The 15,017-nt window shown below is 46.8% G+C and overlaps 1 protein-coding gene across 2 annotated transcripts in view; it reads left to right on the forward strand.

The window, feature by feature from the left end:
* The window catches only part of LGMN (legumain), a 33,425-nt gene that overhangs the window by 11,733 nt on the left and 6,675 nt on the right, over positions 1–15,017 (forward strand). For both annotated transcript variants that reach the window (XM_047737517.1, XM_047737518.1), the window contains exons 3-8: positions 8,366–8,463; positions 9,764–9,845; positions 11,283–11,368; positions 12,641–12,716; positions 13,640–13,702; positions 14,484–14,550. In XM_047737517.1, coding sequence (XP_047593473.1) covers positions 8,366–8,463; positions 9,764–9,845; positions 11,283–11,368; positions 12,641–12,716; positions 13,640–13,702; positions 14,484–14,550 — 472 coding nt within the window. The remainder of the gene's footprint in view (positions 1–8,365; positions 8,464–9,763; positions 9,846–11,282; positions 11,369–12,640; positions 12,717–13,639; positions 13,703–14,483; positions 14,551–15,017) is intronic.

A 15,017-nucleotide genomic window follows, 5' to 3' on the forward strand; every position in this document is an offset into this window, starting at 1 on the left:
ACCTTGGCAGTGGCACTGCCTGCTGGCTCTTTCTGTTCTCAGCAGCTGCCAACATTTGCTTTCTTGACTAGGGAGGCTAATCGTTAAAAGAGCGTTGGAAAGAACTTTCCTCATAGAACCTATACAGACTTCTAAACTGGGTTTTTAATGGAGGTTTACCTTTTCCTTCGATTAACACAGCACTCATTATCACAGATCGCTTTTGTTGAGGGAGGACAAGTACACTGGGCACAATTTATTTTTATTTATTTTTACTTATTTTAATGTTTGAGCTTTTCAGTTTGTTGTTGTTTGTTGTTTTTTAAGATTGTATCTATTTTTGGGGCGCCTGGGTGGCTCAGTGGGTTAAGCCGCTGCCTTCGGCTCAGGTCATGATCCCAGGTCCTGGGTTCGAGCCCCACGTCGGGCTTTCTGCTCAGCAGGGAACCTGCTTCCTCCTCTCTCTCTCTGCCTGCCTCTCTGCCTACTTGTGATTTCTCTCTGTCAAATGAATAAATGAAATCTTTAAAAAAAAAAAAAAAAAAAAAAAAAGATTGTATCTATTTTTGTGTGTATGTGAGGGAGACACTGCCCAAACGGGGGGCGGCAGGCAGAAGGGAACACAGGCTCCCTGCCAAGCGAGGAACCTGATGTGGGACTTGATCCCAGGACCCTGGGATCACGACCCGAGCAGAAGGCAGACGCTTAACCAAGTGAGCCACCTGGGTGTCCCCACCAGGCACAGTTTAAATCATTGTGGACTGCTTTGCTCTATGCTCAATGATGGTTATTTTTTTTTTAAGATTTTATTTATTTATTAGAGGGAGTGTGCACACAAGTGGGGGAGTGGCAGAGGGAGAGGCAGAAGCAGATTCCCTACTGAACAGGGAGCCCAGTGTGGGGCTTGATCCCAGGACCCTGGGATCATGACCTGAGCCAAAGGCAGACGCTTAACTGACTGAGCCACCCAGGTGCCCTCTTTATTTTTTTTTTTAAAGATTTATTTATTTGAGACAGAGCAAGCGTGCCCACGTGCCTGCCCATGTGCGTGAGTGGGGAGAGGAGCAGAGAGAGAGGAGAGAGCATCTCAGGCTTACTCTCAGTTGAGTGTGGAACCTGACACAGGGCTTGATCCCAGGACCCTGTGATCATGACCTGAGCGGAAATCAAGAGTCAGCTGCTCAACTGACTGAACCACCCAGGTGCCCCGATGATGGCTGTTTAAATCATGTTTTGTCTTGACCAAGTTGAGTTTCTCTGTTTTCCATCTTTGGCTGGGATTAATGGATGAGTATGAGGGGGTTGGTCTGAGGCGTGGCTGGTAGACGCTCTGCGTCCAGTGTTGGGGGTCGGTGGGGGGCAAGGCATTGCAGGGGCAGCTTCCTGCAGTGGCCAGGGCAGAGGAGAGAGGGAGAGGTCCTGAAGTACAAGCAGTGTCTTGGGACAGACTTGTCAAGGGAAACGAAATGGGCCATCAGAGGAGGAACTGGGGTTGGAGGAGGGTTACGTGCAGGACAGAGGTCTGAGCGTGTGCCGAAGGAGGGTCTAAGGTGGAGCCTTGGGGCGGCTGCTGAGGTAGATGGCAGGTGAAGTTCACTGTCACATGGGGACTTTGGGGGTGACAGGAGTGGGGAGGACAGACACATGGAAGCTGGGTGTCACCAGCAGGCAGGGGGCTGGGGGGGTCAGAGGCAGTGGCTGGCAGTGGGGTTCCCAAGGAGAAGGTCGTTTGCTGTGTATGGGCAGGGTTGGGGGCTGTGGGTTGCTGACGCCGCTCCCCCCAACCCGCCACCACTGGTCTGCAGTTGGGTTGCGGTGGAAAGAGGGCCGCCACCTCCTTCTGGAAGCTTTCGGAACATCTGTCCTAGGGGCCAGGAGGCAGAAAGGCGGGTTTCTGTTGAGGTGAAAAGGGAGAAGCCTAGAACCCACACCTGTTGGAATTGGGAGAAAGAGATGTAGAGAGCCAAGCGGCAGAGTCATCACGTTTCTGAAAAATCACCTTTTAGTTTATAGATTTTTAAAAAATGTGTGTAGTCACCACTTTTTTTTTTTTTTAAAGATTTTATTTATTTATTTATTTGACAGAGAAACATAGCGAGAGAGTCAACACAAGCAGGGGGAGCAGGAGAGGGAGAAGCAGGCTTCCCGCTGAGCAGGGAGCCCAATGCGGGGCTCAATCCCAGGACCCCGGGATCATGACCTGAGCCAAAGGCAGACGCTTAATGACTGAGCCACCCAGGCACCCCCATGGTCACCACTTTTTAAAAACAGCTTTATTCAGGCATATTTTCACATGTCCTATGAATACATTCACCTGTGATAATTACATAGTTCTGTGAGTTTGAGTACATTTATGCTGTTCTGCATGCATTGCCATAGTCCAGTTTTAGGGCACTTCCATCATTCTAGAAAGTTCCCTAGTGCCTCTTTGCTAGTCAGTCCCTGCTCCCCTCCCAGCCCCATATAAAACCATTGCTTTCTGTCTCTATCTACCCTCTTCCCCCGTCTTACTTTAAACCTTTGATTGTCCCCTGGCACATTTGAGTTGGTGCTGGGCTCAGTGAGGCAACTCTTCAGAGAACCCCTGCCTAACCTCGCAGTGCTCAGCACATGCCAAGAAGTGATAATATGTGTCTCTCTGTCCATGAGCTAACCGGGAGGCCCCCCTTCTCAGATCCTTCCCTGGCTTAAAAGTGGGCCCCTTTACCCTGACCGTGACCGGAGCGTGGTAATTGAATGTCAGCTTGGTTCCCAGGCGGTTGTCCTCATTTAGCTGACAGTGGGCCTGAGGTGAAGGCAGCAAGAGCGGACAGTGTTGGACAGAGGATGACATCAGGGTATCATGGGATGCTTCTGCACGCCCGTCCGAACGCCCAGCGCCAGCTGTGAAACGAGCTGACTCACAGCAGCCTGGGCCAGAGGGCTTCGCCTTCTCTGTAGTCTTGCTCAATGCCCTCTCCCCATGCCGCCTCGTAGGCTTTTCTCTTTTTAAGGAGGAAATACATTCGGCCAGATATTTCCAGGGAAGTAATTCAAGTGGCCTTTAACACCATTTCTGAAGTATTTGACTCAGTTTAACCCGACTCTTACTTGTTTTGAGTGCCAGTAAACAGACCCGAGTCTAACGAAGAATCCCTTTGAGGTAACAAAGTTGGAGACAACCGGTACCTCCACAGACCCAGGAGAGAACCGTGACCTGACAACGAGAGAGCTGCTTGTGGGAGAAGGGCACAAGGCATGGTCGGGGTCAGGAGACCTGTGCTGGACTCTCTGAGCCCTTCCCGGAGTTTGTCCCCATTTTCAACACGGGGATAAAAGCATGTGTTGCCTGTCAAGGTGGTGACGAGTCCAGATAGTGGAGGGGAGCGCCAACACAGGACACACCGAACCTGCCCTTTCTAAAATATATAGCCCTATCAGTACGTAATTTGCCCCCTTAGAGTATAGAACTCAGTGATTTCTTAGTAAATTTACCAAGTTGTGCAAACAGCACCTTAAATCAGTTTTAGAACATTTCCGTCTACCCGGTTAGACCCCCCCGGCCCATTTGCAGCCTCCATCCCCAGCCCGCCACCACCACTAAAAATATACCTTCTGTCTCTATAACTTTGCCATTTCTGATCATTTCATACAAATGGAGCCATTGGGCATATACTCTCTTGTTTCTGTTGGCATAATGTTTTTGAAGTTTATCTGTGTTGTAGCATGTCCGTACTTTGTTCCCTTTTGTTGGCAAAAGAATATTAAACAGTGTGTACGGATCACAGTTTTTCTGTCCATTTACCAATTGATGGACACTTGGGTTGTTTACATGTTTTGCCTATTACGAACGGTGTTGCTAAGAACATTTTCCTGTAAATCTTCGTCCGGATTATTGTCTTTTCTCTTGGGCAGAAAGAATAGAATTGCTGGGTCATATGGTACCTTTATGTTGAGCCTGTTCAGAAACCGTTAACTGCTTTCCAAAATGGCTGCAGCATTTGACGTTCCCACAAGCAGTGCATGGAGGAGGTCGCTGGTTCTCCTGTTCCCGCCAACACTTGTTATTTTCTCTCTAGCTGTGAATTGGTATCTTGCGGTTTTAATTGACATTTCCGAAGTTACTAATGATATTGAGCATCTTCTTATGTGCTTTTTAGCCATTTGTGTATCTTAGGGGAACTGTTTGTCCAAAATCTTCTATTTTTGATCGGGTTGATTGTCGTATTGGGAGTTCTGTAAAGAACATTCCAGGTACAAGATCTCTCAGTATGTGGTTTGCAGATGCTTTCTCTTGCTCTGTTACTTGTCTTTTCATTTTCTTAATGCCGTCTTTTGAAGCATTCAGGTTTTTAATTTGGCTGATGTCCAGTGTATTGTTTTGTTTTTTTTTTTCTTTTTATAAACCATGCTTTTGGTGTTTTATCTTCAACATCTTTGGCTAAGGTCCTGAAGATTTTCTAAGTTATCTTCCAAAGTTTAATTATATTAGCCCTTACATTTAAGTCCATGATGCATTTTGGTTTAATTTTTGTAAATGGTGTGAAATGAAGGCCCAAGTTCATCTTTTTATGTGGATTTCCAAATAGTCTCCACCCCATTTGTTGACAAGACTGTTCTTTCTCTGATGTGCAGGTGACCCTTGGAACAACATGGGTTTGAATTGCACAGGACCATTTATATGCAGATCTTTTTCTGTAAATACAGTACAGCATTGTAAATATATTTTCCTTATAATTTTCATAATAACCTTTTCTTTTCTCTAGCTACTTTATTTTAGGAATATAGTGCATAATACATTCAATATACGAAAGGAACTGAAAGTCCTTAAACTTTTTCAAAACTGTTTTGGCTATTCTGGGTTTTTTGCAATTTCCTATACGTTTTAGGATCATCTTGTCCACTTCTGCAAAAAAAACCTGCTGATCTCTTTTTTTAATTTTAATACTATTAAGTCTTCTGATCCACGAATATGAGGTATCTCTTTGTTTATTTGGATCTTTAATTTCCCTCTGCAACACTTTTGAATTTTCACTGTACAAGTCTTATGCTTTTGTTAGGTTTATTCCTAAGTGTCTTCCATGTTTTTAAATGAACCTGGCTTCTGCCAAAAGGAATCGATCGTAGGATGACTTGTCACCAAGGAGTGGGTGGGTGTGCCTGCTCACTTCTACTTTCATCATAAGGGTAGGTGAAATCTGACATACTGGTTTGAATTTTTTTTTTTTAATGAAAAACAAAGCAAATAACGGTCTTTATAGCGTGTGTGCAATTTCATAATAAAATGAATACCTGTATCAGACTTCAATAAAAAAAGATCATGACTAAGACCCTATCCTCTATCTGATCCAATCCCCCTCCCTTCCCTCCAGAGGGTGAACACCTGAATTTTCTCTAAGTCATTCCTTCACTTTGCTTTATGGTTTCACCGTATGAGTATTTAATTGTAAACAACATAATGTTTGCTTGCCCTATTTTGGTCTCTGTGTAACTGTAATGATAGTGAATGTATTTTTCTATGACTTACTCTTTTTCTCATTATGTTCCTGAGGTTCATCTGTTTTGAAACATGGGCTGTATTTCATTCATTCCTCCGTCCACTTCCATGAGCTTTATGGGATCACATTATATGAGCACAGGAGTTTATTTTTCCAGCTATTGATGGTCCTTTGGGTTATTTCTTGTTTTTGTTTTGTTTTATTTTGTTTTTTTGCTGTGAGCAATCCTCCACTGCACATGGGTAGAGTTTCTGCAGGGTTTTGCTAGGAGCAGAATCACTAAGTTGGCAGGGATGAGCCTCAGCTCAGTTGGATAATGGGAAGGTGTTTTCCTGAGTGGAGAGCCGATCCCAGTGAACCGCCACCATCAGTGGATTAGTTTCCTATTGTTGCTGTAACAGATCACTACAAGCTTAGTGGCTTAACACATTTATTATGTTACAGCTCTGGACATGAGAAACCTGAAATGGGTCTTACCATATTAAATCAGGGTGTCAGGAAGGCTGTGTTCCTTTCTAGGGACTCTGGAGGAGATCTCATGTTCCTATCTTTTCCAGCTTTTATTTTATTTTATTTTATAGTCAAAGTTTCTTTTTTTTTTTTTTTAAGAGTTTATTTATTTATTTGAGTGAGAGAATGAGAGGGAACATGAGAGGGGTGAGGGGCAGAGGGAGAAGCAGACGCCCCACTGAGCAGGGAGCCTGATGTGGGACTTGATCCTGGGTCTCCAGGATCATGACCTGAGCCGATGGCAGTCACTTAACCAACTGAGCCACCCAGATGCCCTCTTTTCCAGCTGTAAGAGGCTGTCTTCATTCTTTGGCCCATGGCCCCTTCCTCCGTGTTCAAACCAGCAGTGACAGTTGAGTCTTTTCTTACATCAAATCCTTGACATTGACTCCTCCTTCCACATTCAGGGACCCCTGTGATCACGCTGGGCCCACCGGAATAATCCTGGATAACCTCCGTATTTTAGGGTCAGCCGATGAGCCATCTTAAATCCATCCATGTCTTAATTCCCCTTTGTCATGTGGCGTGACCTAGTCACAAGCTCTGGGGATTAGGATGTGGACATCTTTGGGGGCTGTTTCCTTTCTTACCATAGCTGGTGTTGAGGATTCTCATTATTCCACAGAAACAAGGATTTAAATGTTTTAACAGTTTGTGTACATATGAAATACTTAGTCATTATTTTCAAATGACTTCTTTAGATTTTCAGCTGTTCACGCTCCCCAGGCTTCTCTAACTTTCATGATTAGTCATGTCAAGTTCTGGAGTCAGAGTGCCAGAGGTATCTCACTCAGAGCTAGGTGACTCAGGCAGGTCTCCTCCCCTCCCTAAGCTCCCGTTTCCTTATCTATAAAGTGGGGATCATTACCTTGACCGTGTAGGGTTGCTACGAGAATCATTGACATAATGTGTAGAAGTCCCAGCCTGGTGCCTGACAAGTACTAGAAAGTCGACACATGTATGAGAGTTCGTGTTTATGCAGCTGTCCGCTCCTCCAGCAGCTCCCAAGGGCCAGACCCTGGACTCGTCCACCCGGTGTTCAATGACTATGTATTTAACACCATTGTGGCTGTGAAGTCCTGTGAGGTATCCGTGGGGAAAGGGGTTGGCTGTAAGGCTTTACTGCCGTGCTTGGTGATGCGGAGAGTGTAACGTGTGCAGGAGGACCAGTTCCTAACGCTCTTCCTTAGAGAGGCAGATAGCTGGGCTCTTTATTCTCTTCATGCTTATGTCTTTGTTCGTTCCTTTTTTTTTTTTTTTTTAAGATTTACTTATTTTAGAGAGCACACAAGCAGGGGGAAAGGCAGAGGGAGAAGGGAGAGGATCTCAAGCAGACACCACACCGAGTGTGGAACCTGACGCAGGGTTCTGTTTCACGATCCTGAGATCGTGACCTGAGCCAAAATCCAGAGTCAAACACTTAACGGGACTAAGCCACCCCAGGTCCCCTATGTCTTTGTTCTTGAAAGATACCATGAAACAGAAGCAGAAAGTTGGGGGGCATTTTTCTTCTGGTCCTCAAGTGACTCCCATGTCCTGGAGTATACCACGTGTCATCTGGGAAAGGAAGCAAAGAATGTCTTCACCCTTTTAAGGACAAGGAGTCACATTAACAAAGCTTGTCTTTCATCCCTAATGTTGTCACCCTTGCCATCATTGTTATTTTTTTTTAAAGATTTTATTTATTTATTTGACAGGCAGAGATCACAAGTAGGCAGAGAGAGAGGAAGGGAAGCAGGCTCCCTGCTGAGTAGAGAGCCCGATGCGGGGCTCATTCCCAAGACCCCGAGATCATGACCTGAGCCGAAGGCAGAGGCTTTAACCCACTGAGTCACCCAGGTGCTCCTCATTGTTATTTTTTTAAGCTAAAGAGTATATAGTGCGTTCCTCCTGTCAATTCCTGAGCTGAACTTCTGAGTTTTTACTCAATTCTCTGAACCGCAGCTTTGCCGGCGGAAGTTACTTGAATCAGAAGAATCCTGTTTGATACAGAAGTAAGCCTTGACCTGCAGTTCATCATTCCGTTCCTTGGACATAGCTCAGTGCTTTCAGGGGACTTTTACTTGGTGTGGAAAAGAGAAATAAAATATCCAGCACCTCCTAAGGCCCTGGTCACCCATAGCGCTGGTGCTGTGTGTGCCTGCCTGTCCATGTGTAGTCCACATCTATGCCAACTTCCAGACAGATGAGACTGTGGATAATGGGCAAGGTGGGGAAAGTTTAAAAATTGGGTTGAAAGAAATATTAATATATGTGTTTTAAAATCATTTAAATACCTGACCAATAGGGAATGATTCAGAGCATGTCTTCTATTGAGAAAGAATGTGTTGCTCCTTAGAACTCCAAATTCTGCTTCCTTCTGGGCAAAATCTAACACTTGATGAAATCATTTCTCCTAGGCGGATGCATGCCATGCCTACCAGATCGTTCACCGAAATGGGATTCCTGATGAGCAGATCATTGTGATGATGTATGATGACATAGCCAACTCAGAAGAGTAAGTAGGCAGTGTCTTGAACTTGATGGTGAATTCGGGGGGGAAAAAAGTATATATATATATATATACACACACACACACACACACACATATGTATATATATATGTGTCTAATTTTTTCTTAGCATTTTTTAAGAGATTATTTATTTTAGAGAGAGAACACGTATACACTAGTGGGGACAGTAGAAGGGCAGAGGGAGAGACTCTCAAGCAGACTCTACACTGAACGTGGAGCCTGACCTGGGAGCTTGATCTCAGGACCCTGAAAGCATGACCTGAGCTGGAACCAAGAGTCAGACGCTGAACTCACTGAGCCACCCAGGCGTGCTCCTACCCCCTGCCAGGATATAATTTTCTTAAGCGCATATAAACTCACAGGAATCTTTAGAATTAGCGTTAGAATGCAGACCTTAGGATGTGAACAGACCCACAGATGGAATCCCACAGGGCTACTTCCTATAGAACTTGGAGCATAGCCAGGGTGCGTTGCTAGTGGCAGCGGCATAGGAAATGGGCACTGAAGGGTGTTCGGGGCTGGTGCTTTGGAAGAGTTTAAAGTATAGGTTCCTTCTGGGCTTAGAGAACTCACCATTGGATCCTGCGGTGCTTGATCCTGACCCCCAGACATGGTCGAGGGGCGGGGTGGTCAGCACACAGGGGATACCTCCACAGCCCTGTGCCTAGAAGGTTCTGGTTTGTAGCTTAGATCCGACGACCCTTTGCTTCTGTGCTTGTTTGCTTTCATTATTTGTTGATTCAGTTTTACAACCTCACGCCTGCTTCTCTGATTTCTTGGAGATCAGGGGCAGCAGGTGGGTACCACACGTGACCGGTGCTTATCTCTCCACTCCTTGTTTTCCCTGCTCGAGCCAAGGTGGAGTGACCCTAGGATGGCTCGTAATCCATTCTGAGTGTTCACGTCTTCAGCTCTTGTCTTAAAGTCTTGTCTTTTGTCCTGGCTTTCTCTCTAGTTTTGCTCTGAGAGGCCTTTTGCTCAGGTCTTGGCCCCAGGATGCTATATGGTTGCCACAGGAGGCCAGGCACACCTGTCCTCAGTTTCCAGGACAGCCCTTCACCACTCCTGCCAAGAACTCAAGGCCTGTGGGCTGCCTGAGACCAGCCCCCCCACCCCCCACTCCTGCTCTGTAGCCCCTGGCATGTGGGCGACCATGTGGGCGATGAGACACGGCTTTGGCAAACACAGTCACTTTCTGCTTATATACATACGGGGGTGTATTTTTGAAGAGAGATTTCCAAGACATGTCCCATTGCCTGCTTCAGAGGTATCCTTTGGTCTTCAGGAACCCCACGCCAGGAATCGTGATCAACAGACCCAATGGCTCCGATGTGTATGCTGGGGTCCTGAAGGACTACACCGGTGAGGTGAGGGGCGCGGGCTGGAGGCAGCACGAGCCGTTTCCGTTCCGGGGATGGTTTTCCCCTCATTCTTGCATTTCCAGGGTCAGAACCTCACTAGACTGATCTCTGGTCATTGCTTCATGTTTCTAGTAAGATTCATGCTTGAGGAATGATTTCTGAGAGTTTTGTAAGAAAGCCGAGGGAAAACATGGGGAGAAGAGTTAGTCTACTGATCTTTAGTTTCTAGTCTTACACTTTTTTAAGCCTGAAAATAGATTTCCCTCAGTAATACCTGATTTTCTTAAGGTCTTGGTGCTAATCCAATTATAGATTGGTGCTGTTTTCTGAAAATCAGTGTTCTCAGCACCAGCCCTGGTGCAGCGTATCCCTGGATTTTGCTGAAGATAGGTTTTCATTAATTATTTATTGTATGTCACTTCCGAATTAAATCCCTCCTAATCGATTTCAAGTCGTATTAATTGACACATTTTTTTTTAAAAAGCTCTGTAATGATGCCGCCTTATAGTTTGCCACAGTCTCTCTTTCCTGATTTCAGAGGGATTGTGTAGGAACTAATATTCCTGGTGGTAAAGAAGCATTTATCCAAAATTCAGCAGTTCTTTTAGTTTCTTTTAAATTCAAGTACACTTAAATTGAACACATCATACGTGTAATATCGATGATCCCATTTTTATGAAATTATTTTTATATAGTGAGATAAGGAAATGTCTGGAATCTTAGGTTGTAAGATTGTTGGTAAGATTTTAGGTAAGATTCCCCCCCCCCCCCCCCCGACTTTTATAGTTTTCTGGATTGCTTTTTTTAAATGATCAGACATCCATGTTACCTTTTTTTTTTTTTTTTAAAGATTTTATTTGTTTGACAGAGAGAGAGAAAGAGCATAAGTGGGCAGAGCAGCAGGCAGAGGGAGAGGGAGAAGCAGGCTCCCTGCTGAGCAGAGAGCCTGACAGAGGGCTGGATCCCAGGACCCTGGGATCATGACCTGAGCCAGGTGCCCCCAGTGTTATCTTTAATCTTTAAGGAAATCAAGCATCCTTGGGAATTGACCTTCTAGGCTGCATAATGGACGCAAAGGGAGGCCCAGGGCTGAAGTTTCCCTCCCTTTTTGCTGTGCCTCTGGGGGTGCTTTGCTCTTCCTCTGCTGTTTGTCCCTACCTCCCCGCATCTTTGGGTTTCTCTACCTGGACTTTGTAATGGTCAGGAAAGAATGGAAAGCTTGCTCAGTTGCCATCAGCCAAAGGCAAGGGTATTTGACAAGGGATCATGCACAGGCCCCAGAAACACTGGCCTTGCTTTGGGTCTTACCTGGCTCCAAAGTGTTCGCAGTTAAAGCTGGAGCCTTGAAGAGGGTGGAGCGCAGGCCCGGGTCTGCCACAGACTCCGCAGACACTCAGATTGAGAATGACAGCTGCAGCTGGTTTTCACTTCAACTCTTTGTAGGACGTCACCCCGCAGAATTTCCTCGCCGTCTTGAGAGGTGATGAGGAAGCAGTGAAGGGCAAAGGATCTGGAAAGGTCTTGAAGAGGTAATGTCTGTTTTGTGGCTCCCACACTTTTCTGAATGCCTTGGGACCCAGAAGAGGTGGCGTTCTTTACTCTTGGCCTGTCTCCTACTGAGAAGTGACAGAGCCGGGAGCTCTGTCCTGACTTAAGACAGGCTGTGCAGAGTTGGCAGCTTTTTTGGGGAGCCTGTTTGTGTCCTGAATTCACCCAAGGAGCTAGGATCCCTCATTATTGTTTTTTGGGTTTTTTTTTAAAGATTTTATTTATTTATTTGACAGACAGAGATCACAAGTAGGCAGAGAGGCAGGCAGGGAGAGAGAGGAGGAAGCAGGCTCTCTGCAGAGCAGAGAGCCTGATGTGGGGCTCGATCCCAGGACTCTGGGATCATGACCTGAGCCGAAGGCAGAGGCTTTAACCCACTGAGCCACCCAGGCGCCCCATCCCTCATTATTGTTAATGAAATGTTCCCTGTCACTTGAACCCACTGCTTTTTTGCTGTCCACGGATCCTAGAGCTGGTATGTTCCGCCACCAGCGGGATACACTGAGACAGGCACGGAGCCTCGCAGCCGGTCGTGTCAGAGGGTCTGGCCTGCCAGTTCCGTGCCATGTTCGAGGTCAGCCTGGTGGGGAGAGGAGCACATTCATGCACACAGATAGCACCAGCCTTTGTGCTGGGGAAAACCAGCCCCACTGCTTGCCGCAGGCTGTGGGTCAGAGATGTGTAGCGTCCCTTCATGCGGCACTTCTCAGTGATGGCAGGGACTCGGGTGCCATGCCTCAGACTGTCTCAGTGGTGCTGTTCCTCTCAGGAGGGAAAGGGCAGGCATGGGGAAGTGTGTGGGCAGGCAGATGGAGGGGGCAGTCGGTGTGCAGGCTGAGGGGCCCAGAAGGGAAGGAGTCAGAGCTGAAGGACTGTGTTCCTCTGTGTGTCCTGGCTTCCTTCCTCATTTGGGGGCAATCTGGTTGGAGAGTGTGGCTGCTGGCATGGGGCCCAATTACCAAAGGACCCCCCTCCCCCAATTTGAATCACACCTGGTCCTATGACTGACTGCTCAGCGAATGTGCCCTCCTCCCCAGCCATCATTCGTAGCTTTGAAGCTCTCCATGTGCCTTGTGGTTCAAGGTAACCCTCTACAGGAGTGGAGGGTGAGGGCCTATAGCAGGCCCTGTGTTCCTCTTCATTGGGAGACTATAGTCCTCAAGGCTCTTCTTTCTCACAGCAGCTTTTCAGAGAAATGGAAATGGGGATAGGAATTGGTTTGACTCTCCTTGTCTGTCACCCTCTCTTGGCAGTGGCCCCCGGGATCATGTGTTCATTTACTTCACCGATCATGGAGCTACTGGCATACTGGTGTTTCCAAATGATGACGTGAGTTTCCCTTAACATTGTTTTTTGTTTAACATTTTTTATTTATTTGTCAGAGAGAGAGAGCACAAGCAGGGGAGTGGCAGGCAGAGGGAGAGGGAGAAGCAGGCTCCCTTTGAGCAGGGAGCCAGATGTGGGATCAATCCCAGGACCCCGAGATCATGATCTGAGCCGAAGGCAGATGCTTAACTGAGCCATCCAGGTATCCAGTTTTTCTTAACATTGTGAGGACAAAGTAGGAGACTGGCCAAAGCTCAGGGTTGACATTCAGACTGTGATGTGTATTTCTAGTGTTCTACCAGGGTTGATTTCTGTGTGTGGCAAGCGAGTATAGGGGCCACGCTTAGCGGCCTGAAATCTATCTAGAAGCATCTCAGGTTTTGCATATATTTCTCTTTATATCCCAGCTTCAGTAAACTGTCACCAGACTTGGGTACGTGGCACTAGAGGCAATAATAGAACCCAGCCTCTGAACGCTCCAGACAAAATAAAGAATGAGAAAGTACATTCTTTCCCCCCTTTTAAATATTTGAATAAAAATGCGAGGTACCATTTTGGGGTAATGCAGCTGGTCACCGTGATTCTTTCTTTCTTTCTTTCTTTCTTTTTTTTTTTTAAGATTTTCTATTTATTTGACAGAGAGATCACAAGTAGGCAGAGAGGCAGGCAGAGAGAGAGGGGGAAGCAGGCTCCCCGCTGAGCAGAGAGCCTGATGCGGGGCTCGATCCCAGAACCCTGAGATCATGACCTGAGCCGAAGGCAGAGGCCTAACCCACTGCGAGCCACCCAGGCGCCCCCACTGTGATTCTTTCTAAGGGCCAGTAAATAAGAATTTACAAAGCAGCATTAGGGCTTTATTAGTGGGTTCTCCAGCAAATGGTTTCTCTTGATATGTTGGTCCACATGTCAGTATTCTTACCTTTCAGCTTCACGTGAAGGATCTGAATGAGACCATCCGTTACATGTATGAACACAAAATGTACCAAAAGGTAACATCAGCACTTGGGGTGGCCTGGTGGGGAGGAGTGTGAGGAAGGCAGGAGACGCAGAGCCGACCCTCCCCACGACACCCCAACTCCAAATGGTTGTTTTCTGGAGAGTGTCCTTGTGATCAGTCTTGACCACTGGTTTTCCAGGATTCACCCTTAGTGACTCTAGGGCTTTAGCTGTTATCTCAGAATCACTAAAGCTCTAGTTAAAACACAGTGTGGACCCACCTACAGAGTTTGACTCAGAGGCCTGGGGTGAGGCTTGAGAACTGAACTGAGCTGACACTGACTCTAATGGTCTGGGGACCACGCTTTGAAGACCACTGTTCTTAGCATTGACTCCAGTTTGGGAGTCACTGGGGAGGAAAACACCGCCATCTTATTTGGCCCTGGCCCGTCCCTGTAGCAGCCTTTATACAAACTGAATGGTCTGAACACATATGGGATAGAAATGTGGAAATTGGCCTGCCGCATGGTCTCCCTGCATAGGATGGAGGAACGATTCTCTTAAGCATTATCTGTGGCACCATTTGCCCTGCATCATTTCAACTAATAGATCATTTTAGTCTGTTAGTTATGGATAGATTGGAGTCCTTCTGGTTTGTCTGACAACAGCTTCTGTAGCCTCCAGCAGCAGCCTCTCCCAACAGAGATCTCTCCCAGAAGCAAGAGTAAAAGACCCTTAGGAATGGGCGAGAAGAGTGGGCAGGGCCAGAGTAGCGTCTGTGTGAGGTCTGTGCCTGGCCAGCATGTGAGGTCACCTGTCTTGTTCGCCTCACAGATGGTCTTCTACATTGAAGCTTGTGAGTCTGGGTCCATGATGAAGCACCTGCCCACCGACATCAACGGTAGGTGATAGGAGCACTGGCCTCCAAGCCAGGCCAGCTGAGCAGGTTGCTCGGTGGCACAGTTGGTCATTCCCCGATTCTGCCGACATGAAGAACCAAGTGGTCTATGGAAGTAGCGGCCTAGGGTAGCCCCTAGAAGTCGGGGAAGAGGCTTCCCTGGGAGCAGCTCTGGACTTCTCTTTGATATTAGTGGTCCAGGAGTAAAGAATCTGATGGAAGCCTCATGGTCCTCTTCCAGGTCTTGGTGAAGCTACTTAAGTCCAAAATCACATAGTCTTTGGACCAGCTTTGCGATGCATTGCTTGCTGGCTGCTGATCGTGGGCAGTTGACTTACCCTCTTTGACCCTCTGTTATCCCATCCGTAAAATGAGGATAAAGACAGTGCCTGTCTGGGGGGAGAGGTGCATTTTAAGTGCTGACATTTGCCCAGCACCATTCTGAGCCCATAATAGCTAGAGAGTAAATG

This window comes from Lutra lutra, chromosome 7, assembly GCF_902655055.1.
Source record: "Lutra lutra chromosome 7, mLutLut1.2, whole genome shotgun sequence".
Lineage (NCBI taxonomy): Eukaryota > Metazoa > Chordata > Mammalia > Carnivora > Mustelidae > Lutra > Lutra lutra.